Source organism: Mycteria americana, chromosome 11 (assembly GCF_035582795.1).
Source record: "Mycteria americana isolate JAX WOST 10 ecotype Jacksonville Zoo and Gardens chromosome 11, USCA_MyAme_1.0, whole genome shotgun sequence".
NCBI classification, from domain to species: Eukaryota; Metazoa; Chordata; class Aves; order Ciconiiformes; family Ciconiidae; genus Mycteria; species Mycteria americana.
This window is the reverse complement of record NC_134375.1, coordinates 23,257,144-23,283,194: the sequence shown is the minus strand read 5'-3', so window position 1 is coordinate 23,283,194 and position 26,051 is coordinate 23,257,144. Positions and strand designations below refer to the sequence as shown.

The window sequence follows — 26,051 nt, the reverse complement described above, 5'->3', positions numbered from 1 at the left end:
CACAGACTGAACATAAAGCTGCATTTAAAAATAAAACCTGTAATGAAAAATACTATTTTCAGCTCTCGTCACTTCTATTTTGACAGGTCGAGGGGAAAAATAAGAACAAAGTTCTTTTGCTCATTTCTTTCTCGTGAACAAAATCCTCCTGTCCCTTCTCTAAAATAAGCTCGTTAATAGGAGCCATGATTTATACAAAATGAAACAAAGGTGATGAATAATTACAGAGAGATCTGGTAGGCTTCATTAGCTATGGCAAACGTTAACATTAATCAGGTGATTGGTACATTTTCTCAGAAATACTTGGAATATAAACACAACAGCACTCTAGTGCCACGCAGCAAACAAGCAAACACAAGTATGCACATCGGTACAAATCAAATGATACAGTACTACTCCTAGTGAATTCCTTGTACTAATTACAATCAAAACAAAGGCTACCTCCGCTATAAGAAGAGAAGAAAAAGGAACTCATTACTATCAGACAAGTATTTTTCGCAATAATCCTTTGTATGAGATAAAAAACAATTGGTATACAAAATCTTTATAGATTTTTCCTTGAGATAGGATTTTTTGGTGGCAAATTTTAAGAGAGTTCAACTGGTAAGCAATTTCTAATATAAGTGAGCAACAGTGATTAAGATTAGATGAGTAAATTTATATCCTCTGCACTGTATATTTTCCAAATCTCAGCAGTTGAGTCTAGAGTAAAGAACGAATGGATTTATCCCTAGCATCTTGGCAAATAATACTAAGTTATTAAAGGAACAAAGCAGCATGGTGCAAAGTTTGATATAGCAAAACCAAATTCTAATGCACAGATACAGGGTAAAAAAAAAAAGTCATGTTTACAGTAATGATTCTGATTAATTCATTCACATGCAGCTGAGGGAAGAACAGGGCAGAAGGGAACTAAAATAGGAGAAAAACTGAGAAAAGAATGAAGAGACTGCATCTGTCGAAACTGGAAATAAAGCCAAAATGTAGTGGTCATCAGCTAGCAAAACCAGCATTTACCATATAGAGATGCCATGTGATAGCTTATGAAATAAGAAATTCACACTTTTTTGCCTCTGAGCTACATCCTGGTACCAAAGGGTTACTGTGCTTTGAAACCTTCACCAATGGCCTTACTAAACATTTAATATTTTTCTTTCTTCTTTCTTAAAGGCCCCAGATGTGTTCTTGCAGATCAAAAGAGACCAACTTATAAAGTTAAACGAAATCAAGGGCTTTTGTTCTGAGGCATCGTTGCTGAACTAATTATTCCTGGATGTTGTTTAATGAAATAGCAGTGCCATATATTAAAACAGTTAACGGGATGAGTTGTGTGAGTTATAGGAAAGGTCTGATCTGGGATTATAAATTTAAGGTTTTCTTCAAAGGAGATGAAACAAACTACTCAACTCCCCAGTCCTTTCTGTCACTGGAAGACTGAAATAAAGGAACCCAAAAATGTATGAAAGCTGAAATATCATTCTACATATTTACCCTTCCCTGAATGATAGAGAACTAAAGATGGGGGAGTTCAAAAACGCCTGAGATTCTTTGAGATGGGGAAATGAAGATCTAAGTTATCCTGTCTATTCCCTGAATGCTACAAAGCACAAGTTAAAATAAATATTGGTAAAGTCATAGAAACTTCATTTTAGATGTACATACGCAAAACAAGAAAGGACTCCCATCTTAGACAATCCAGTGCAAAGTTACCAGAGCAATTAAGTGTTTTTATTAACAGGGGAAAAAAAAAAAGGGGGGGGGGGGGGGGGGAGGTAGGCAAAGAGCTACTCCAATATCAAATTATTAGTAGAACTGGATCTTCTACATTATTCTGCAGCCCCCAACCACACCAATATTTTTGGTAAAACGCTTGTTTAACAATACATTTACCATACCGAGAGAAACAAAAGACTCTCAAGATCCCTAAGGACATCTCAGACTAGGAAGGCAACTTCTCAGAACTGATGGCTCTTATACATTCAGACAATAAACACTTCACTTCCCTACTGATCATCTCTTCTGTGTTTGTATTTTACAGCCTGACAACCGGCCAACCCAACACTTGACACCTAATTAACAGACCTAGGAGCTGGAGGTCCATATATTGATCACACTAAATGGGATTAGTGCGAAATAAAAAGTTCAAAGGGTCTTGACCAAACTTCACCACAGCCCAGCTGTGACAGCTGCTATGAATTTGTGTATCCAGTGCCCCACATTTTTATTAAGAGGGGTCTGGCGCACAAGAGTATGTGGTAGCCTATGAGATCACGAAGGTTCACCTAACAATGTCAAGCTCTGTAACTGTAGTGACTGACAGAGGAAAAAGATCCTCTTGCTTGTTTGCATAGGTCTTTTTGATTAACTCATGAAAAGGGTCCCTCACCTCTGATACAACTAGCGTTTACAATAGACGGAGAGCCGTGACTTCTTTGCTTCTCAAGGATTTGTTAACTTGCTATGGAAGAGCTGTCCAATTTGAAAGAAACCTTAGGCTTGATTATAAAAGAAATAATTCCTGATACATGCTGCAAGCATATACAGTATATTCTGACAATGACAGCCAGGAGCTGTAGTCAAACAATAGAACTCCAAACTATTATCTTCTAAACACACTTTCTATTTGCCTAAACCTCTCAGCTGTCATCAGGTGAATAAATATTTCTACATTTTACACCCCCCCTCTTTTTAGTGACAGTCCTACTGACGTGATTTTTAAACCTTCATCAAGATCCAAACAAATTTCAACTAGCATCAACATATTTCAATATTTCTGAACATCTGTGTAAATTCATTTCTTATTTAAAAGTAGCCGCCTCATTTTCCGGTATCAAGTATAACAGACACCTGTAACAGAAACTTGGGACATGGGAAACCTACTGCAACTCCAGGAAGGCAACAAGCCCATCGTGCGGAGATGTGCAAGCACCACTGAGGAACAGTGAATGCTCAACAGCATTCCCTTGGCTAATGTGACGTTTACCAAAATATTCAGGATAAACTATGAACAAAATGCATTTTTGCTTTTGTTGGTGCTTTTATTTATTGATTTGTTTTGGGATTCACTCTGTCAGAATATTTAAAAAAAAAAAACTTGAGGAAGATCTGCTCTGGGAGTTTATATCTCAACAATAAGGAAATGGTCATCAGTCAGGAGGAAGAGATGGAAAACAGCTGTCAATTTATAAATCATTTTAATCCATTATGGGTCTTCTAAAAGGAAGCTAAATGTGGTCCATGAAGGGACCTTAAAAATAGGCTCACTGAGGTTGCAACATGCATGGGTAACAGACGAGACAGCACGAGAGCCATCACACAAAAATACCTGACAGCAGATCACCAACGAGGGAAGCCTGGTAAAAGTAAGGAGGACAACCTGAAGCCTATGAAAGAAGAGTGGACTGTTAACACCAGCACATAAAGGTATTTCGCACAGCAAAGAACATCTTAGAATACCCTATTCAGTACTGCGGCACACTAAAACCAGCTTTTCTTGCCTTTTGTTTCTCTCTTTTTTTTTCCCTATCTAGGTATACACCTTCTTCTGCCAGATTTCTTTCCTTGCAGAATCTTCCGCTTCCTATCGTTTGGGTCTCACCGCTGCTGCGTGCCCAGTTACGCCTGCTGAGACGACCTTCACTGAAACGGGCAAGGACATTTCAAAGTACCACAATGAAGCTTCAAAATTAACATTCCAAGACTGGAAGATGATTTCACATGTCTGCTCTGTCTGCAGTCAGGACTGGAAAACTGCAACTGTCACTCGCTCACAGTTTTGAAAGCTAGAACTTCTTCTTTTTAAATTAAAGTTGAAATTACATGTAATCCAAAGTGTGCAGGCCACAAGAAATTCTTTGAGATGACTGGATCCAGCCCAAAGGAAGCTCATCTAGCCTATCCACCAGTGCAAAAATTTTTCCTTATTCACTATGTTATTTAGCTTTTTTTTTTGCCAGTGTAGTTTTAAAAAGTTCCATCAGATTTTTTAGAAGTACTTCTTTGTGACCAGGTTTCCTCAGCTGCAGATTTTTCACTGTAGTCACTAGCTCTCACAGCTCCCATTCTCCCCAAAATATTGGGGGATTATGTACTTCCTCCACAGCGCAAAACCGCATCATGACTCTCTCTTCATACATTATATATGTTGCAACTGTATGCACCTTCTCAATTTAAAATTATTAAGAAATGCCTAAGGACAACCCACACACTATGGAGAGGCAGACATCTCTGGGGAAAAAAAAAAAAAAAATGTACAAAAGACACCCAAGTTCGGTTTGCTCATTACTAAAATCTCAGAGAGATACCTAGTATCAGAAGAGCATTTTTAAGGGAGACAAAGGAAACAACTTGCAATTGAAAACACGCACCACTAACACCGGGAAGTTACGGCTGCTTTTTGTTCGGTGTCTCTGCAAAGGAGACCCCACTGCACCAGCCATCACATCTACTGACTGTTCTTCGTTAGCCAAAACATTCTTCTCTCAAAAGCCCAACCAGCATTTGCTCTTACCTTTAAGGGCAATGTTACACAAAGGATATCGGCACTTATCTCAGTGCAAGTCAATGCTGAACTTGGACTGTATATCCAGAAGTCTCCTAAATATAGCAAAAAGCATTGTCTTCCTATGTCACAAGTTTATATTCTCTTTATTCTAAAAGATGCATTAATATTCTTCTACAGTAAATATAAACATAGAAGACACTCATCACCGTGAGACTGCAAGATTTGGTTATTTGCAGTTTTGGGAGACTAGACTAAGGCAGAATTCAAGATGCACCCTCCAGTCCTGTATTTTATGAGGGTTTTGGCACAATTCAAGTGGCTTGAAAAGAAAATATTATTTTATTGGAAGTGACTGGGTACCTTTATTTAGGAAGAAAAATGTCTAACTAGAAAAGCCTACAGTAAGACAGGAGTGAATCTGAACCTAAGACCTGATCATATCATTCAAAAGAAAAATGTCAATGTTAGAAACTCTTGCTACTACAGCCCATGTTGATTAGAGGAAATTAAGTCAGCAAGCTGGTACAACTGGTTGAAGTTTTATCACTGTCTTTCAACAGGAGGAGTGGGGGAAAGATAATTTAAACACAGATGAGACCAAAGATAAACGGAAAAATAAGAAAAGCTTTTAACTTGGCCAGTAAGCCAAATTTCCAAAGTCACTCTCAGTAGACGCTCGCTCCAAACTAAAGAGCCCTAGCTGCAAGAATCAGTCAACAGAAATGAGGACAAAAATTATACATACAATACTTAAGCACACGTTTATATAGCTTTTACTCTATATACATTTATATACATTTACTCTATATTCTATCTGTAACGTGCATTTCATAGTCCTTCAGAAGATTAGATTTAGAGAAGAAAATTTTTAAAGTGAAGTTTAATAGTTAGACAAAACAGCTGCCATTAGTCACGTCACATTTTCATTTTTCTGTCTTTACTAAAAGGCAAAACAATACTGTACCACTGGAACACTCTTTTCGGTCAGCATTTCTTGCATCCCCTTTGGATATCGTATTTTATAACTATGACAGTTTTTTCTCCCTTTTCCTGCAAAAGGTAGGTACCACTTACTGCCTTTGGTTTTTTTATTTTATTAAAGGGGGATAAATTGCACTCTGTTTGGAAAACATTCCACCCCCTTTTTTGTCTAAAGATATTATTTAAAATCCCAAAAGGATGTTACTATTTAACAAAAGCATAGGGTTAGCCTATTAGAATATCAAGTCTGACATGTTATCTAAGGCAAAGGCTTAGTTCAGTTGCTTCAGAAGAAAAACACGAAACCCCAGTACCTTACCAACTGTGCAATAATGAAAATGAGGTTGTAATGAATTCCAATCTAACCCTCAATAGTGGATTCCAATTACTGTGCTCGTAGGAGAAATAGCAATATTAACAAAAATATAATACCATTTTTTCTGATAAAGTGGTGAACAATACTGCAGAAATCCTTCTGCAGATGTAAATCTACAAAGAAAATCAGGTTCCCACTTAAAGTTTACTCTTTTTAGTCTTGTTAGACTCCCCAGTATACGAAGGGGTGAGCTCTCGCTCTGCGTAGAGACAAGGGAATGAAAAAGGGATACTAGCATGAGGTTTAGCAGCAAATAAATAGCTTTGCTGTTATAAATTTCAGTACAAACATTATTAAACTTAGTGGGCTTTGTGGTTTAATATACTTCAGCACAAGTAATTTTTCTACAAGCCTTTGGCTCCATCTGCTGACTTTTAATATTAAAAATAATTGATGAGGCTGAAAACGTTCGTGCTTTTGGAACACTTAAGTCCTCTACATTTTTGTCAGCGTGGATCAAAAGGTATAACTAAACACCCCAAGCGTGTGGTCTAGTAATATTGTCAGTTTGAATTATCTTGAAGCAACAATATACCAGCCCCGAGGAGAAGGTACCTGAGCGAGCCTGGGATGCACAAGGGGTAAACAAACCTTACTTGGGAGACTGGCTGCAATCAGATTTAAGCAACAGGTATACATCTGGATATTTATGTCACAGAATCACCCAGCCATTAAGTCCAAATCTGAGAAGTGAGGTTCTGAGCAGACTAATAAAAAGAATTGAAGATCTATAACGTACCCCTTGGGAGAGCTCGTTGGAGACATTTGCTCAACACCTGCCTCTGCTGGTTTCAGCTTCTCACGTTTTCACCAAGACGCCTGCTTCGCAGAAACTAAAGCTTGTTGTATTTATGAACAACAACATTACCAAAAATTACTCTGAAGGTTCAAAAGCCCCAATATTTGCCTGTTCCAGCTCTGATTTATTTTTCATTATTGCAGAATTCTGATCATTATGAGAGCATTACGAACTCAAACTAGATAGAATTTCCACACAAAAGATTACATATTAGAAACACATCTAATATGCTCTTTAAATACAGCAGGGGAAGGAGACAAACTCAAAAATAAAACACAGCTACAGTACTTCATTGGCCATTTTTTACAGTTAAACAACTAAATCCATCATTAAATAAAAGCAGCCTGATTTACACGAACACCGAGCTCTCACGGCTGCAAATTATTTGAGTATTAACTGGGATAGTCAGCATCTCTGACAATCGGTTTTTCTTTATGACCCTAACTCGCAGTACCTGTATTAGAAAAAGCTAACAAAAACCCACAAAATCCCAACACACCTGGCTTTCAAGGCTTCTGTGCCATCTCTGTGCACTCTGAAAAGTACTTTCCTCTTATTATCAGTGTAGGAGACATGGTCAGCCTCAAACCAAATCCCACTTGTAACAATTGCTACGTACGGGGAAGTTTGTTGGGTGTTTGGGGGTTTTGGGGGGTTTTTTTGGTTGGTTTGTTTGTTGTTTGTTTGGGTTGGTTTTTTTTTTTTTTTTTTTAACATGCCATTCATAGCTTCTATATCAACCTACCAAAGTCTTAATATTTGACTTACAAACACAGGTAAAAAAAAAAATTATAGAATCAATTATTTTTGCAAGGGGATTTTAACACAGAAGTCTTAACTGTGTTAAAGTTAAGATTAAACAGAAACTGAACCAGACCCTTAAAGCTCACTATCACAAAGGTGAGAAAAAGCTCATCTTCATAGCTTTATAGAAGGAAAAAAAAAAATGCTTTTCTGAAATGAAAATATAAAAACCCTCTTACATATAGCACATACCACAGATACCACAGTTTCCAAAAAGCTTCTTTTAAAAGCTATTGCATGTTTATAATGTCTCTTTCAGAGCTGAGACTGAAGCTAAGGAATCCATTACTTTTAAAAACTGAAAACACCACACACGCATTCAAATTCTGAACAAAGATTCCCAAGAAATTTTAACAGTATATGAAACATTAGGAAAATACAAGACTCGCTTCTGCACAGTCGTGCTTAGATAGAGGTATAGCTCCAATAGGTTCAAAACTATACTTACGCAAAGGTTCACGTTGGGGAAAATTCTCATCACACAATTTGAGATTGAGACACGCATTATGGAAAACTTAAAAATATAATCACATTTAAACATAAATCTAACCTTCTGCAAATTTGATTTTCCACATACAGGAAAATAGCAAGAAAACAAGCATGCATATTGTACAGCACTGTGCATAATTATAAAAATTTTAATTGCATCACTGTATCCTCTCTGTTGAAGTCTATCTAAATCCTGACTCACATAAAAAGCCCTGGTTGGTGTCAGTGTAGCTAGATGACACTGAACAAATGAAAGGCAGGATTAAAACTTCACTGCTGAGCTGATCAGAAAGGACCTTGTCCATCAGGGACAACAATATAATGTAAAACAAAAAGCAGTAACACAACATTTGATTTGTGGAGTTACACTCACTGTGCCAGATAACTTTAACATTATGGATTCAAAACAACATTAACTCAACCCACTACACATTGTGGATATCTAATGGTATGTTTTTACAACTGTTTGTAATGTACATGTCAGATGGCCTAAGTCTTTCTTGTAAGTCACACCATAACCACAAAACTATGCCTTAATGTTAACTTTTCTTTCTTTCCCCCCATTTAAGTCTGACAAAAATTGCTTTGCTCATCTCTTCCCGCATATGAATCTTTAAAACATCTTGCCAATATTAATTAGCTTCATGCAATCCTCATAGACAAGAATTAGAATCACCCTTATTTAAAAAAAAAAAAAAAAAAACAACACCACAAACCAACACACAAACAGAATTTATCATGCTTTTGCTTTTTTCTAATCAAAACAAGAAGCTTGTGTAAAAAACCAAAAAAGCCCCCAAACCCCTGAGGGGGGAAAAAAAGTGAATAGAATCCTTACCTTCACATTTGTGTATTTTTACTAGAAAATTAGTGTCATTTTTTTAAAATATTGCTTAGCTTCCTGCCAAAAACATAGCTTTAAAAAAAAAATATCCTCAATGTTTCTGGTAATCCACCAAATCAGTTCAGCACATGCATGCTTTAAAGAGGCAGAGGCTACTGAAGCCACAATTGTCTTCCCTAAACATACTTCTTGTTACTCTTATCACCTCTATTCCCAACAGTAAACATGAAGTTTGCAAAGATTCCCCCCAGATTTTAAAATCTTTAAGAGCCTCTCTAAAAGCAGGGATAGAGCCTGTGATCGCCGAGAAGACAACCACTTACACGTTGTCTGCACATATCGCACATCTGGAAAGCGGATTTAAAAATAGAAGTTCAACAACCTGAACAGATAGGATGGGTGGGTGGTAAAAGCAAAGAGGAAAACAAAGCAAGGACACAAGTAAAAGGAAAGACTTGAAAAAATTTTGAACTTTGTACTACAAAAAAAAAATTTGACTACGAATGTAACTTAGAACTTTCAACTAGTCTGTTAGCACTTAGTGCAAGAAGGAAAAGCAGACACATCATGATTTCTACCAACTTGGAGATTTCCACCATTTTCCCACTATTTAGGGAACTGCATGCCTGACAAATATTAACACATCAGAATAAATTATGTTGAACTTCAATCTTACATAGCATCTCAGGCTCACAGTAAGCCTCACAGGAAGGCTCAGAGCAAGTTAGGACCCCACTCTATCACCACATTGGAGAACTTCCTCCACCTCCACCCGTAAGAGATTAAAGACCTCCCTCGGGTGAAGATACTTAACCTCCTCTAAGGGCCAAGCAATCAAGTAGCCTTCAACAAGCCTGGAATGAAGCCGTAATTTGAGGGTCCTTGCCACCTTAATACATTTTCTACAAACAACTGTTTCTCCCCAAACAAGAGCATCATGTCAACTACAGAAAAGGAACGTTTGAAATAGAAACATATGTTGTACAAACTATTTTTCTTAGTCAATCACCACCTGACTCCAATTCTCTCCTAAAACTCAATGCAAAATAGTCCACAGGGTGGGATTGTGTGTTTTATTCTATTTTTACAGAGATTTGTATACGTCTTTGTGTTTAGACTAAACTAACTGGTGTTGCTTTGTGTTGACTCCAGGCCAAACTGGGCATTTATTTTAGTCTTATTGGCATTTATTTCAGTCCTTTACTAAAAATACATATTTTCAAGTTTCCCCCTCCAATCCTCTTTTCTGTGGTTTTGTTTTGAGTGTTTGTGGTATACCTACATATTCCTCGCTCCCTGAAGACTTCAAATTATTGTCAACTAGTCTCCACAAGCAGGATCAATGTCTTCAACTAGGCAAAAGAAAATACCACATAAATAACACCCATATTTCAAAACTGATTTATAATAGCACATATTTTTTCCCTAAGCCACCATTTAACTTGTTGCAGTCCCACGTACTAGGTGTTGCACATCAGACAACCACCTCTTCTAGGGATGGTTAGCACACAAGTCTATTGAAATTCATTATATAATTAATATTAAGAAAAAGCAACTACAACATAGTAACTGAAATGAAGAAAACAAAACCGAAATGGTTAGATAAACACTGAGAAAGAGCAAAAAACCATCAAGAGGTTCTGAAGCCTCACACAAAACTTCAGTGACAAACTTACTTCTGCATCGTTTTCAGTACCTCTCTTTTCTGCCAAAGAAAAAAAAAATTGATATGTAACAGGGTCATTGCTTCCAATGAGTTAATCTGTTCTCATGGCTGATTTCTTCCACCTCAGCTGAACAAGGAGTAAGGCCACCTCTGCCATTCTTTTGCAGAATCTATTACACAGCCTATATATAGAATATATCTTAAAAAAAACCAAAAAGGTTGCCTAGACAGAAGACAGGTCAACTACTAAATCTAACTTTCACACAGGCCTGACAGTTTTTAAGTCTACTATTTAAGCATTTAAAGATGTATTTAACATTTAACTACAGTGACTCTTTAAAAAGGCTCTTTGACCTTTTCATTGTGATTTCGAAAGTGTGAAACGTTTATTCTTGATTATTTATTCATTAGAGGAGGAAAAAAAAGAGAGAAGCCCAATGCATTTTATGGCATATGCTATCAAGCTAATCTTTACAGCCATGAAGAGCCTGGGAGTTTGCAGGTTTTGTTTCAGACAGTTGCAAATGAAAATCTGTATCTAGGCACTCGTATCATGTTCATCACAGTGCTATCTGGGCAGCTTACATAATTATATTATTCCAGCTGATACTGTAAATATTGGCTCTCTAGTATTACTTTTCCTTTCATTTCAAACTGCACCAGCTATTATAAAGTTATGGGAATACTCTAGTGAAGAGATGGATCTTACATTTAGTTTCAACAATACATGGCACATCACATCAGATTCAGGTGATGAGCTGAACAAACATTTAAAGAGCAAAGTCAACTCTCATGTAATTTTCATAGCAGTAACAAAGAATAAAACTTAGAGTTTTATAAATGGGTCATCTCAGGAACACACGGTACAAGGCATGAAATCCAGAGGACTTCCTATGGTGTTACAGTAACAGTTCAAGTACTCTGGTTACAGACTGCTTACAGATTCCTGGGCACTTATGCACCAGTCCACACTCTTCTGTCTTTTGGTCAAATTGAGAAGTTTATCTCCAATAACCTTGGTTCAATAACATTTTCAATATTCAGATCCCTTTTTTGCCAGCACCCAAATCTGAGCAGAACTTTAACTTACAGACCATGGCTTAGTTAATGCAGTGCTTGCTGAATAGTTCTGCTTCTTAAAAGCCTGATCAAATGAGGAATTGTACTGTATATGGATGACCAAGGAAGAACAAAAAAAGTGACATTCCCTTCCTTCATTCCGGTCACTGAAATTTTGCCAAAGCCTCCAGCACTTGAACTTAAATATTTAAAAGATGATAGTTACTCACTGCCCTAACTAAGCCTACTCATACTACAGTTACATTCACAGCAGGAATGCAATGCGAAAGCTCTGTTTACCATCTAGGAGGTTACCTTTCCAATTACTATTCAAGCATTCCAATAAGATTCCTGCTCAAACAGTATGTATATGTGCATGTGGGTCTGTTTTCAATTGAATTGGATTGAGAACAATTCTACCTGATAAATTAAAAGAAATAAAGTTAATAACCTGGCAGCAGCAACACTTAAGCAAACAAGTTATGCAAACACAAACCAGCCATCCTTTGCTTTAAAAAGTCACCATAAAGTTTAAACAAAAAGGCATTTGGATGAAAGTTTGTGATTACTATAGCAGTGTCCATTAACTTAGTTTCAAACTAATCTTGAACCCCAGAGTACACAAATCCAAGAACGCAACACTTGATCACTGGAGCAGCAACTGTTCAACAGGAAATATGTTACGCAGTAGGTCCCAGGACAACAGGCATGTTTTTGTTCAGTTGCATCCCAGTCATGGCTCAAGTTGTCTTAAGACCTTTCTCCTCCTGTACACAGCTTACAGGACCACTGCTTAGAGTACCCGCTTTAGATGGCTCCAGGACTCCTTCTCAAACTATAAATGCAAGACATTCAGCCCTAGGAAACCAATAGCTGGCACATCCTGTCGAGGAGGTATCGGAACCTGCTTATTCATCTTCAGAAACTGCCCTTGAGAGGATAACACCACTCAATGTTTATCAGGTCTTGTCCTTTCTCTCATCAGAGCCACACTAGCTTCAGCCTATGGAAACAAGTTCAAAAATACCATCCCAAGGTTTCTCACCTGACCCTGACTAATGCTGGTTTCAAGCACCAGAGGCTTCAAGCCAAGACGTACTTGAGGGGAAGAGGAAAGAAGTATACACAACTGCATTGTTACTCAAGATTGCAACAGGAGCTGAGAAAAAAGGAGGGAGAAAAAATGTTTCTTCAATCTATGGTGTAAGTGGAAAAGATCAGTCACTTTAAAAAGCAAACTTTGAGACTGGAAAAGCAGCTAGAGATGGAGAAAGACAGAAACAGGCAAGAGAAAAAGTAGAATGAACAGATGAGGGAAGTTAAAGCAATAGAGAGAAATCTCCATGTCAGGCATCATCTTAATAGCTTATTAGATGTTTGGTTTTCTTTTCAACATTGGAGTCGCAAACCTACATATTCGTTTATCGTTAAGTATGTTGCCATACTGAAGCCAAATTGCTCGCTAATATAACATACAAGAACATACTCCACTTCTTCAATTGTGGCGCTCTTTTGTACTGGGATACTGAGCTCTTCCATCAGATCCAGCAACCCAGTACATCGGTAATTCCCAAAGAGCTACAGAATACTGAGCATCACAGACTACGCGTGGAAGTCACATCTGCCAGCAGTCTACATGAGTCAGTGTGGCACACTAGTGGGGAGAATGCCTACACACATGGGAGAGTGCATGCAGTCGCTAGTGAGACTGTCACACTTCAGTACCAAGACCAACCTCAGAACAACTCTACCTGTATAATTTTCCTTTTAGTCCATTGGTTCCCGTTTCTTCAGCTCAGTTTCTTTCCCACCTTGTACTTCTGTAACAACTTCCTTCAGTTTTTCTAACAGTTCTCACGAGACAAATGATCTACTGAAATCTGGACAGAAAAAATGTAGTTTGATTTATCCAAGAAAACCAGTCACTGTGTCAAATAAAAACACGACATTCATCTCACACAGTATTTTCATCTACTCATAGTAGAGATGATCCTATATTTCTTTTTCATTTTGAACCCCATCGAACAGCATACCAGTTCTTTGACAACAATAACTCTATGCACTTTCTAACTAGTAAGGCAAAATTACCTGCGTGGCAATAGCACAAAATACACACTTCAAGTTATCTCATGCATTAACCACAACCAGTCAGCGTTGCAGATAACCCTGAACAAGCGATCAGTATCACAGAAATACTGCAGAAGTTAAAGTCTACCTTGGAGAACAGTACTGTTTCCAGCAATGCTGCACTTCCATGTGGAGCCTGGATCCCAAGCAGTCATTTAAAGATGGTTTAAGCGGATAGAAGCAATGCAGAAGTTACACACAAACCTCTTCCTTTTCAGATCCACCATACGAAGAAACTTGTACACTTTGGGTAATTTTTCTAATCCATTAGAAGGCAACCTGTATCCCAACTGTCTCTAGCTGGCAGGGAGCACAGGGTACATCTAGACCTCCAAGAAAAGCTACAGATGAATTTTAGTGTTTGAAGAGTTAATTGGCCAGCACTGACTAGGTCACTTTTCTGCCTACAGAGATCACATTAGACATACAAGCTCCAAAAATACAGTGTATGGTTTGGATTAGCACTGCTCAGGTTGGCTGCTCTCCCCCTGGCTTCCTTCCCTTCTGCTCTGACAAAGTAGAAAAAAAAAATTAAAAACCCCATGATATATATCCAGCTCCCTCTCTATTGTGTCTTATCCCTGGTCCTGAATAAAACAAACCTTAACACACAAATTCCTGATCTTGCTCCCTCTTTTTACTGTACCTACATGATATTTAATAAAAAATTGCAAGCGATATGAACTAAACTACTGTACTTCAGTAACAGGTAGTGAAAGAATAGCAACATACAAATCTGAGTGTTTTTATTCCTGAGTCTTTTTAAAGTCTGAAGTTAACTAGATTTTTAATACAAAATTAAAATGGATTCTGTTCTTTGGGGTCTTGGGTTTGGGATTGTTTTTGAGGGGGTGGTGTTGGTTGGTTTGTTTTTTTAACATGTGAACTAAAACAGAAATAACACATAAAGGCCAGAAAACCACACAGTAAAAAGTTACAAAACCATACATTGAAAATGAGGGAACTGATCTTTAAAGAGAGCTCAGCATCTGCAACTCTTATTCTCCCAAGAGATCGAGCCAAAAAGATTTGAGAAGTTTTTATTGCCAGATCTAAATTTCATTCCACAGGCACTGGATATCAGGTCTTTAATCCTTTACTTAACCACAAAGAACTGTGCTGAGGAGTTTAATTCTTCCAAAACAACTGATAATATCCTAAATGTTGAAAGCCGAGTACTTTCCAGTGTAAGCCAAACCCTGCATGTTTTGCTTTTAAGCAAATGCCACAGCAGATGCAAAACCAGTAGGATTCACACTGGTGTTTTCTAGGAAAGCAGAAAATCTCCAAAAAACACAACCCATGCTTTAGAAGTGGCAGACAATTAAAGAAACAGTTCAATACTTGTACTGAATTAAACCGCATGTATAACATCATGTGTATATGTTTAATTTATTGATTTAGGATTTAAGATTCTTTGTATTTTATCACCCACATATTTTAATGTGTATTATGAACTGGCTTTTCACAATTTTACCAGTTACATTTAACTGATTCTCCCCCTGCCCTGATTTTCTGAACTGCACTCCTTCACAGCATTTCAATAAAAAGTGTTCAAGGTGAGCTAGACTTCTTCCACAGTAGCATTTTAAAGCATTTTAAAAGGCTGTTTCTATGAGTATTGGGCAAGGAAAATCCGAGAAGCATTGGAAAAAAAACAGATGTAGAAACAGCATTTAGACATACTCTCAGAAAATGTAGCAAGGGTTCTATCTATTTGCAGTACAAAAACCAGTCAAGATATCCTGACGTTTGGGAGGGGTACATTATGAGGACCAAAGAATGAAAAAATGAAAGTGGTAAAAATGTATTTAAGACTTCACCATGAAAATCCATGTACAAGTGTCTTCATGATACAATTCAGCAGGGTTTGATCCAACTTTGTTTCCTGAGATTTAAATGTTCTCTGGCAAGACTTCACCGTGCAACTCTGATTGTGCAAAAAGTCCTTAAATACACTGCCATTAGTTCTTACTACATTTATATACTCAAGCTCACTAATCAGAGGTCTTGGGACATCAGATAGGCTGAAGTACTCATGTGGGCCAAAGCAGATATATCTGTTATAATCTGAATAGCTGTGGTGGTTTGAAGGAAATTACTTTGCAAATACTGTTTGGGTTATTCTATCAGACACTGGAGAATTTTTTTGTTGGATGAGCCATAAAAACTACAGAATGTTTGCCAAAAAACAGACCAAGGTTATCAAGCCAACAAAGAAGTGCAAAAAAACCCCCTCTCTTTTCATATGGTAGAAGTACATGAAGCCTTGAAGCTTCTCAGTATCACACTTCCTAAATGATGCTTCTTAAAAGTTCATAAAGTCAATATAATTTGACAGCAAATAGGCCCTTGCCAAGACAGAATCTGCTACTGGTTTAAACCGACACTCTCATTTACTAGGAAACTTGACTAGATAAACAGAAGCAAGTTTCTCACATTTTTCATATTTGATGTCTCAGGTGACCTCTTGAAAGTACATCAGAGCACCAAAACACCTGGATGACTACTCTCCAACTACAAGAGAAGCATTTCATAAACACACTTGCAACTTTTGAGATTGAAATGCTCAAAGTTAATAACAGCAATTGTCTACCGCAAACCTCAGGGATGGTGAAGGTTGGACCTGATATGAACATTCCTCTTCCCCTTTAACGATAACAGCTCAGCCACACCTAGCAGATCAAAAACCTGACAATGTCTAAAGAGGCACCTCCCAAGGTCAGTCCAATGACTGGGTGTCCACATGATTTATTACATAAGAAATAACTTTGTACTATATTACACCAGATACATTATTCAGCTTCAGCACACAGCAAAAATCCCCATGTGATCCCCTACAGATAAACATCAACGTAACCGTTTACCAGTAACACAACTACTCAGCCTTCAAGGCACTCATGAACTTCTGACAAAATGCAGTACAAAATGGCAGCATACTGGACTTCTATATATGCTCCAAGGAAGCTATTAACATCCACCGGCCATTCAAGCTTGCATCAGCTTGCTCTAACATTTCTCAATAATTACATTAAACAGAACCAACAGGAACTTGAATATCAAGCAAGAAGAAAAGTTTTTTTCAGGACTTGTATGAAGTAGAAACAACAGTGGTCTTCACTTAGCTGCCACGTACATGCTTTGTGGCTGCTATATGCCTGCAGCACTTGATCACAGGTAAGGCAATGCTGAGTCAACACTTTCAGGATAACCAGATTTATATCCATTAACTGTGGACATCTATCTCTGCCTCCTCACTCAATTCAGACTTGACCTCTTCTATGATCTTTCACAACTCTTTAGACAGAGAGAGCGATTCTTAGTAACCAACCTGGAACATGTTCTGTGCTGCAAAACATCTTTAAAGGAATATTAACATATTATCATCTGTTTCCTCAATCTTCCAGTATTTCTAACATGCTTGCAACTGTGCAATCCAAAGCTAGAATCACTGACACTGGGCAGAAGGAAGACCACATACAACATTTGGCATTACTTTTCACACAAGGATTTTTTTGTTTTGTTTTGAGACAACCAACGATAAGAACAAAAGTCCTGGTTCTTGCCCGTTTTGCATCAGCCTTCTAAGTTGCTGCTGTTCTTAAGCTACGATGATTTTTTTCACCTGGATAAGGAAGGCAAAGATAATTCTCCCCCACTAAAAACCACACTTTCCTTTTTCAATGAAAGCATGCTACAAAGACACAGCAGCACTAGAATTTGACAGTCATGCTCACTTAAACAAAATTTACTAAACAAAATATACTTAGGTCAATATTTTGAAGTGATTATTGCCAAACCTATCAGTAAAATAAAATTAATCTATATTGAAAAAATCCTTACTATTCAAACTCCAGGAACTTTTATAAAGCAGAAATAAAAATGTCACACATTGTTACAGTTTATAAAGTGGAAGACTGTAGAGATTGAAAGACCACTGAAATAATCTTCAAGGACATTCAGAATTCTGCCAACACTACGTTTTTGCTGCAGAAATCCTAGGTTCATGCTCTTCAAGGTGGATTTCAAGTGCTAGTGAGCAAATAGTACTAACTCAATTGGATAGTGAACCATTTGCTGTGTCAAAGCTTTTTGCCAAACACATATATATAATTTTTTTTTTTTTGCTATACGGATAATCAACCCCAGATGGCAATTTACATAGGCAACAGGATAAAGGAATCCATGCACTGCTGGTGCTCTCAGCCTCAATCAGAGCAAGCATGGGCGTTTGAGAATGTCACTGTTTATTTTTAATTGCTGTGTCCCTCCTTTGTGCAGGTTCAAGCGGTCAAAGATGTCGAAGTCCATTAGGAGAACTGGAAGGTGATGCCACTTCATTTGGTGAGAGGGTTCCTCAGATTTAAAAAGCAGCTGGTTTATAATGTCCCTAAATGCCCAGTGGGCACCAGCTGTCAATCTCAGTTACCATAGGGTCAGGGCAAAAAAAGGTCAGAGAGAGTCATAAACCACAATGTGTTGTGAAATGTGCTTCCTCCATTACCTTGTAGGCCTGAGAAAGGTTTGACCTTTTATAGGTATCCTAACCCAACTCTGCATGATGCTAGCAGGGGTAAGTACAACACACAACTCAAGCTTACAGAAGTTGCTTCCTTTTACTGTGCCTTGGTTTCCATACCTGTACAATAGGAACATGAATATTCACAAGCTGGTAGTGGCAAACAACAAATGCAAAACTCTGCCCACTACTATTACCACTCAGAGATGTGGACACATCTTCTATTTCACACAAGGCAGTGGAAGGATTAATTCATTAACAGCAATTGAAAATAACTAAAACTTTGAGGGAAGTTGTTAATGCCAGAAAAGCCAAGTGATCTGGCTTCCCTTTGTCAATGACCTGTTTATCTGCTAACTTGCCTCTCACTTCACTGCTCCCCCAGTCACTTGGGAAGAAAGCATCTTTTAAAGTCCCACTTCAAGTCTTTCCTACTGTCCTCTCAAACACCCATTTGCAATACGCAACTTATTTCACTGTATTTTTGTTATTTTCCCCTTTCAGACTCAATATTAGGAAGCATTCCTTTACAGAGAGGGTGGTCAAACACTGGAACAGGCTTCCTAGAGAGGTGGGTCAACACCCCAAGCCCGTCAGTGTTTAAGAGGCATTGGGACAATGGCCCATGCCAATGGGACAACATGCCTTAACTTTTAGTCAGCCCTGAAGCAGTCAGGCAGTCGGACTACATGATCATTGCACATCCCTTCCAACTGAAATATTATATTCTATACAGATTCTCAAAGAACAGACTAATTCCTAAACATATTTCTCCAAAACATATTGAACTATACATGAAGAGCTAAGCAGTCACTTACAGATATAACCTAGTTATGCATTCCTTCTTTGCAAGGAATAATTACTCTGCTCTGTCTCACCCCCATCTCCCAGACTGCAAAGTGACAGGAAGTTTCGCCAGTGCTATGCCAAAAAAAGTAGCTAGCTTAGCTAAGCAAGGCCCCTGATGGGCAGAAGCCATCCCTCAGCACTCGTCAGCCTTGCACTCTTAACTACTTGTCCCTCCTTGGACCCCTTGTGCAGACAGGCCCAGGACAGCAAGGAGGACACAACGGAAAAGGGAAGGAACTCTGGCAAGGGGAAAGCAAGAGAGGTTGAAGCCAGAGCTACAATCCCAGCAAAGCATATTCCCTGGAGGAATTACAAGCACTGCTCCCAGAATGGGCTGCATGCAGCAAATGAGAATATGGGCAGTTGAGGAACTCCACTGGGAAAACAGACATGATGGGGTACATATGCAAATCACTTATGCAAATGACAACATGATATAAACTAGATAGTCACAGGTATCACAGAAGACGCTGATCAAAAGTTAATTGTCAGCTATCAACAAAATATTTCAGGTGAAATCAGAATGCCTCACTTAATCCTTCACTTGCCTGCAAAGTACAGGCAAAAACGAGAAAGCAGCATGTTCACTCAATGAAAGAATGAGGTCCTTATAGTAACATGACTTCAGGATAATACCGACAGCACCAAAAGGGTCCCATCCAGGCTTGTTCAGCCAAAAGCTGCCTACTCTCAGAATGTAACTGGCCGGGTCCACTTTAAGTGTCAGGTGCAAAACACTCCTCAAGTCTTGACTTATTTTGGATAGTTAATACAAAGGAAAAGTCAGAGCAGTCCAAATCAGATCTGTGAAATAGGCTTCACCTGTTCCAAGCAAAAAGTCACCTTATTTTCTTTTAAAGGATGAATGTATTTTAAGGAAATAAAATAGTAACAACAGTGAAGCAGTTCAAAGGCCACTGAAAGGCCTCTTGACTTTCTACAGGCTCTCTAAAAAGCCCTACAGCAGCGAGCCACATACTGCATCCCAGCAGTTCTCCCAGAACATGTGGACATCAAAGCCCCAACAAACAAAGAGAATGCGCATCAAGCATTTCAATGCCCTCTTCTTGTCTTTTCCTTCGCTTCAGACATCTGGGTAGCCTACCTAGTCAGATTCTTTCGCAAGCCTTCTCACTGCAGCACGTCTCAAATGAAAGTAACCTCAACTCAAACCTTGTTCGGTTCTTGGGCACGTCCTATCTTGGAAACATGCCACCTTGCTTTTCTGAATTTGAAAGTCTAACACACTAATCTAGGTCAGTCTTCCCTCCTCTTCATTCAACTAAAATTGAGCAAGTAACTTACTGGCTGCGTTATTTAAAAATCTCTACATCTTCTCCCATTATAAACTGGCTTATGGTAGAGTACAAAAAAAAAAAGAGAGGACAGACACTGAAAATAATTGAATAATTTCAGATTGGAAGAGAACACTCTCTTCTTTGTTGAGTGTCTCTATCAGGAAAATTGGGGGGAGTGAAAATGAGAGACTCACCTTCAGGGCAGGAATCTCCACATTGTCACCAAGGCTAACAGAGCCAGAAAGAATAGTCCCTGTCATCACCGTGCCTTGACCCTTGATAGAGAAACAGTGGTCGACTGCCATAAGGAAGTGTCCCGAGGGGTCTCTTGATGGCAGGTAAGCCTGAGACTTCAGGACCTGAAAAAAAGAGATAAAAGCAGCACCACGCCTGGGTGAAAAGTCATGACAGCCATACAGCAAAAGGAAGGCAAGCGGATGATTGATTGAACAAGCTTGCAGTTTTACTGATTTCAGGCATCTCCCCATGAGCTTAGAACGCACCAATGTCAAATTAACTGTGTGCCATAGAGGAGACGCACACTTAGCAGCGGGAACAGTTCGATTTTCTGCCTTAGAAAGATTTGGTGCCGCACATTTAGCTTGGTTAGCAAAACTGCACTGGCGATAAAGTCGCTGCCAAACTCAATATAAACACTGCAGCAAAGCAGAGAAAAAAAATCCCGTATGTCCCCTCTTTTTTCTCTCTACCCTTCCCCTGCCCCCCCCCAGTACAATTTTACAGTGCATTTTGCTACTTCAGCTTTTGTGGATTTCATGAAAATGAACTTATATAGAGATAATTAGTGCCCCATAAAGCCCACCCCTGCCTCCCTCCCAGAAAAACTATTATACTGGCATAAGTTTTCAAAGTCAACTTCCCCTTCAGATTTCTGTCAACACTTCTTGGAGGATCAAACCACTAGGAAAAATAGCTACGTAAGTACCATTTTCTAGAGAAATTCTCCAAGTTTAGAATTTCTGGTTTGCTGACAAATATTATGTTTCTTAAAATATATCATCACAGACAGAAGATCTTAATTATAGAAATGCAGTCATGTACCCAACAGTGCTTCACAGGAACTGGTTCACCCCTGTCTCAAATCACTTTTGATCTCGGCCTCTGTTATAACATCAGCATATAAACTTGGCACTACCTTTAATGTCTGCTTTTAAGGTCAGAAACTGCAGGTTAAGCCCAAGTTGTAGTGGCAGAACAATGGAGTGAGTCTCTTATCAAGGACAGAAGGGATAATACCTTGAAGCTCCATGGCAGGGCTCACACAGCATTTGCCAGCTCTTCTAATATTAGGTCTCAGAGTTGACAAACAACTGCAACATGGGTATTTCCTTCAAAGGTTTTAACCCTGGAGAACATCCTAGTAAATCTACCCGGACCCAGATGAAGGCAGAACTAAGGACTTGCCTATCTCCAGCTCTCTAGACATTGCTGTGGGTAGCCTCGTTCTTGCCAAGTCTATTCTAAGGCCATACCACATCACACCCCCATGCCCATCTCCGGCCACACGTGCCTGGGAGGAGGTACACCACGCAGCAGCCATGAGGAACATCCTGCCTTTGTACAAGCCAGGCTGCCCTGGGCCAGACATCCCTAGATTTTTGATGACTGGTGCTACACTCTAGCTCCAGCAATGTACAAGTATTTTAAACCTGGCAGCATCCAAATCAGACCTTGACAAGTCTGCCAAGAATGATGCCTTTGTTTTAGGACTACTTCATGCTGTCTGCAAATAACAGTGGCATCCCTCCAGGGCAAAGATGCTACTTTTCCCTAAAGCTTATTCACAGAAAGGGTGACAAATCCACTACAAGCTACAAACAGCTCTCAAACACCTATTTTAAGTGTCCTGCCCTTCACAGTATAAGCTTTATACCATATAACTTATTGTACAACTTAGTTTTTTGAAAACCTGAGAATTTATTCTCTTCTCCTGCCATCCCCCAAAGAAAAACAAAACAAAACAAAAACCACACACCAAACCCACATTGCTGGAACTAAGAATACCTGTCAAGCATCAGTTTGCTTGAAGTCTTCTCCTGTTCATATGGGTCTGATACAATGTTAGTTATACAATCATACAGTTTTTTCCAGGCCCTACCTCATTCAGGGCACAGGGTAAATCCAGGCCATGTTTTCTATCTTTTGCAGATGTGCAAGGCACACAGTAAGCAAGGGAGAGTATCACAGAGAAAGATGGTTTCATCATGAAGGCAGGTGGTACTGCTCTAGAGAATGGATTCTACACTTGCTTATGCCAGAACTCCCATGTATTGTTATTCTCGTAAAAAATGAAATTTTCCACAGGTAATCACTGACTGTACACCTCAGACTGTCCAAACAGAAACCCCAAAGCTTAACAAAAGTGCTAAGCATTCACAATTGCAATCAAAGTTGGCAGGTACTATGATCTGAACCAAAAGAGTTCCTCATTTCCTTAAATTTGGCAACGAAAATTAGTAAACTCAGTGGACTTAACTACTTTGTGCCTCAGCTTCCCAATCTAAATATGGATTAAAGTCACCTCTACACTTCCTATAGGTCTTTTGGAAGTAAGTTAACTGTTTGCCAAGTGTTCAAGACCACAGTGATGTGTGCCAAAGAAAAGTCCAGGAGGAAATTAATCATTCTGAATGCAGAGCAGTATTTGAATGGAGTCATGAGGCCACACAGAGAATAATGAGAATTAAAACAAAATACGGACTACCTGCCCACTAGTTGAGCCCTGTCCATCCTGTGCAAGGAATGAGGTAAGGGTTGCTTAGAATACAGAATCATGCCCTTAAACACTGGATCGTAATACACACACGAAGGAAGGAGACAATTCCCAACGTGTAACTTTTGAGTGCCTGACTTCACAACTTTACTGTTTTCTTAACTGTGGTACAATTCTAAAACAACACCTACCAAGGATTTGACAGAATTTTAAAGCTATTTTTACTCATTATGCTTCATAATTCTTTACAACCTTAAAACCTATTGCACCACACGTGATAGCTGTTTCTTAAGACACTCAAAGGCATTGAAGCCTAGTAGTTGAAAAAGGAGATCCACTTTTGGGGCATGCAACCTCAACTTCTCCACTCACTGGAAGGAATCCCTAAAGAATCAGATTCCTTAAAACTGACATTAATGCAGGAGTTCCTCAGCTCTAGATACTAATACAATGTAGTCCAAAAGACTTAAAGTTAAGTTCAAGCACATTTCATGTTACTATGTTATTATGATGTTCTTCAGCAGGTACCTCAATTAATTCAGAAACACCTAGTGGATTCTCAGACTCTGGGGCTTCCGGTCCACCGGGCTTTGCTGCAACAGCAACAATAGGACACCCACAGAACCTGAAAGAGAGAAAGACTCCCACCATTAGACCGCTGATCTCCTACGTGTGTCACGATGTAAAGTCGTTCCAGGGTCAGCTGACAACGAAGGCAAGGAAACCCTCAAATTCCAATTCATCTGCTCTTCCCCCATAGTGAATAACTGAATTTTTTTCTTGAATTACTAGCATCTGCGCTACTGGACTTTACTATGAAATATTCAGTCCTCTTTAATATCAGCTACTGATTCAACTCTGTGGCAGTCAAAAGTAAGACTTCAGTTTACTTCAGAAGCAAGGGTCTGCTACCCAGTCTTATTGCAGTGCCTTTGCATTCAAACCATTTTACCTGGAGACTTGCACTGGTTTCAACTTTCATTAAAGTAATTATAATCCTAGCTGTAGAGTCATGACCTTCAAAACTGGAGCCAAATGCAAGATGGCTCATGATGTCTACCTGAGTCTGCAGGCAGACTGCAAGGTCTGCAGGCAACAGAAAGATCTAAATCTACAGAAATCAAAGTTCATGAAACCCACAATCTCAAACATGCAAAGGTTCAGAGAAGAGCAGTACTTCCAAGGTTGACCTCAGTTTAGCTTCTCTTACAGTGAATTTTACTCTTCAAGTCCTTAATATTCAGCAGCTTTTTAAGTCTGCTGACTGAATTTGTAACTTTTGCTCCCTAAAATGAAACCTAGCGTTTCAATCACCTGATTGTTCAATCAGCTTGTTTTGCCTACATTTTGGAAAGGAAAGTTAGACTATAAGTCAAATTATTACTGCATTTTTGCAAGAGTCAGGATTAGCCATATAAAAAAAATATATATTAAAGCAACAGAATAATAATCAGCAATAACAAAAGTGATTGGTTCTCATAGATACTTGGTTCTTATGCAACAGATTCAGACCAAAGGTAATTATTATGATCATCTTTTTGACACCAACCCCCCCATAGATTTTATCTCAAAGTAGTGAACTGGAGGAAAAAGACAGTGCCTCGATAAAGGAAAAAATGCTAAGTTCTATAGAGGGAGCTCATTTAGTGACCAAACAGTAATCAAGCATATAAGGTATTTTCTGTGTTTATACGCCATAAGCCTGAGGCATCTAGGGACAAAGGGTTATACAACTGTGCACTGAAAATTCCTATGATTAACCATAAAAGTTTCAGAAGTTTATTTTCATACAAATACTCTACGGCACTGTATTGCAATAAATAGAAATTTATGCTGAACCAGGTGCTTTACTCCTTTTCCCATATACCAGAACAAACTGGAGTAATCACGTACTGCCTTTGGAGGCACTTCCAAACATGATTCAGCCCTACTAAAACTCTTACTCCCATCACTTTGATTTCTTGGTCAGCAGAGTTTAGACCCTGCTGGACAAAGATAAAAGCTGGTATGTGCAAAAAAAATTATGAAAAAATAGAAATTCCATTCATAGGGACAGTTTGCTTTTACTTTTGGTGTCAATCCAGGGAACAAGCAAGTTTCAATTAGGTTAAATTTACCTGTGCCAAGCTATTCAAAAACATGACAGTTACTTTACCTATTTTTTTTTTCCACCTTCCATGGAATCTCCTGACAACGCTACAGCAATTTCCCCAGCATCAACGGCAACACCTACTCTATAGCTGCAACAGACTTCAGATTTGCTTACTGCTATGAAATTGTGCATGCATGCCTGTGTCTGTAGAGAAATAACAATCAACAAGTAAACTATTCCTGGAAAAAAAAAACCTCATTGCCAAGCACTTGGGGTCAGAGGCAGCTGTCAAATGGTCTCAGCATATGCTCTGCTAATAAGAGTAGTTTAGAAATACAAAAACAGTTTAAAAACATGCATTTGGAAATTCAAAGTCAAGTGGGAAAGAGGCTGTCGAGAAACAACACGTGCCAAAGACACAACAGGACAAGCACTTTACAATCACGCCCAGGTCAGCAGTGCTTTCAAAGCACCATAAAGCACAGACCGCACATGCAAAAACTGTATTTCTGTCATGAGAACAATACACAGACACATCCAATAAAAGGGCATTTCTAGGATCCAGAGTTCCAGTGGGTAATTAAAACATGCTGACAGGACCATTTCTCTCCAGGTAGAATCACAGCAGTTGTAATCAGCTGATACACATCCTTGTTTTAAGAGGTGGCTAGAGGTAAGGACCTCACAGTCAGCATGTCAACTGTTTCAAAAACTCACTTCCCCTTCAGTTTTGACAAGTCTGCTAATTTTCAAGACATACTGTAAAGACCCATCTGTACTTCACGATGTAAAGAGAAGATTGAATTCAAACAGTGTACATTAAAAGTATTTCTGAACACCAGTTTCCTTACCAAAATTTTTGTCTTCTTTTTATGAATATGCAACTAGAAAGGTCTTTTTTTTTCCAATC

The 26,051-nt window shown here is 38.7% G+C and overlaps 1 protein-coding gene across 2 annotated transcripts in view; it reads right to left on the bottom strand.

The window, feature by feature from the left end:
• The window catches only part of EEFSEC (eukaryotic elongation factor, selenocysteine-tRNA specific), a 130,876-nt gene that overhangs the window by 68,108 nt on the left and 36,717 nt on the right, over positions 1-26,051 (bottom strand). For both annotated transcript variants that reach the window (XM_075513971.1, XM_075513970.1), the window contains exons 3-4: positions 23,578-23,674; positions 20,510-20,674 (exon numbers count right to left, since the gene is read on the bottom strand). In XM_075513971.1, the coding sequence (XP_075370086.1) occupies positions 20,510-20,674; positions 23,578-23,674 (262 nt within the window). The remainder of the gene's footprint in view (positions 1-20,509; positions 20,675-23,577; positions 23,675-26,051) is intronic.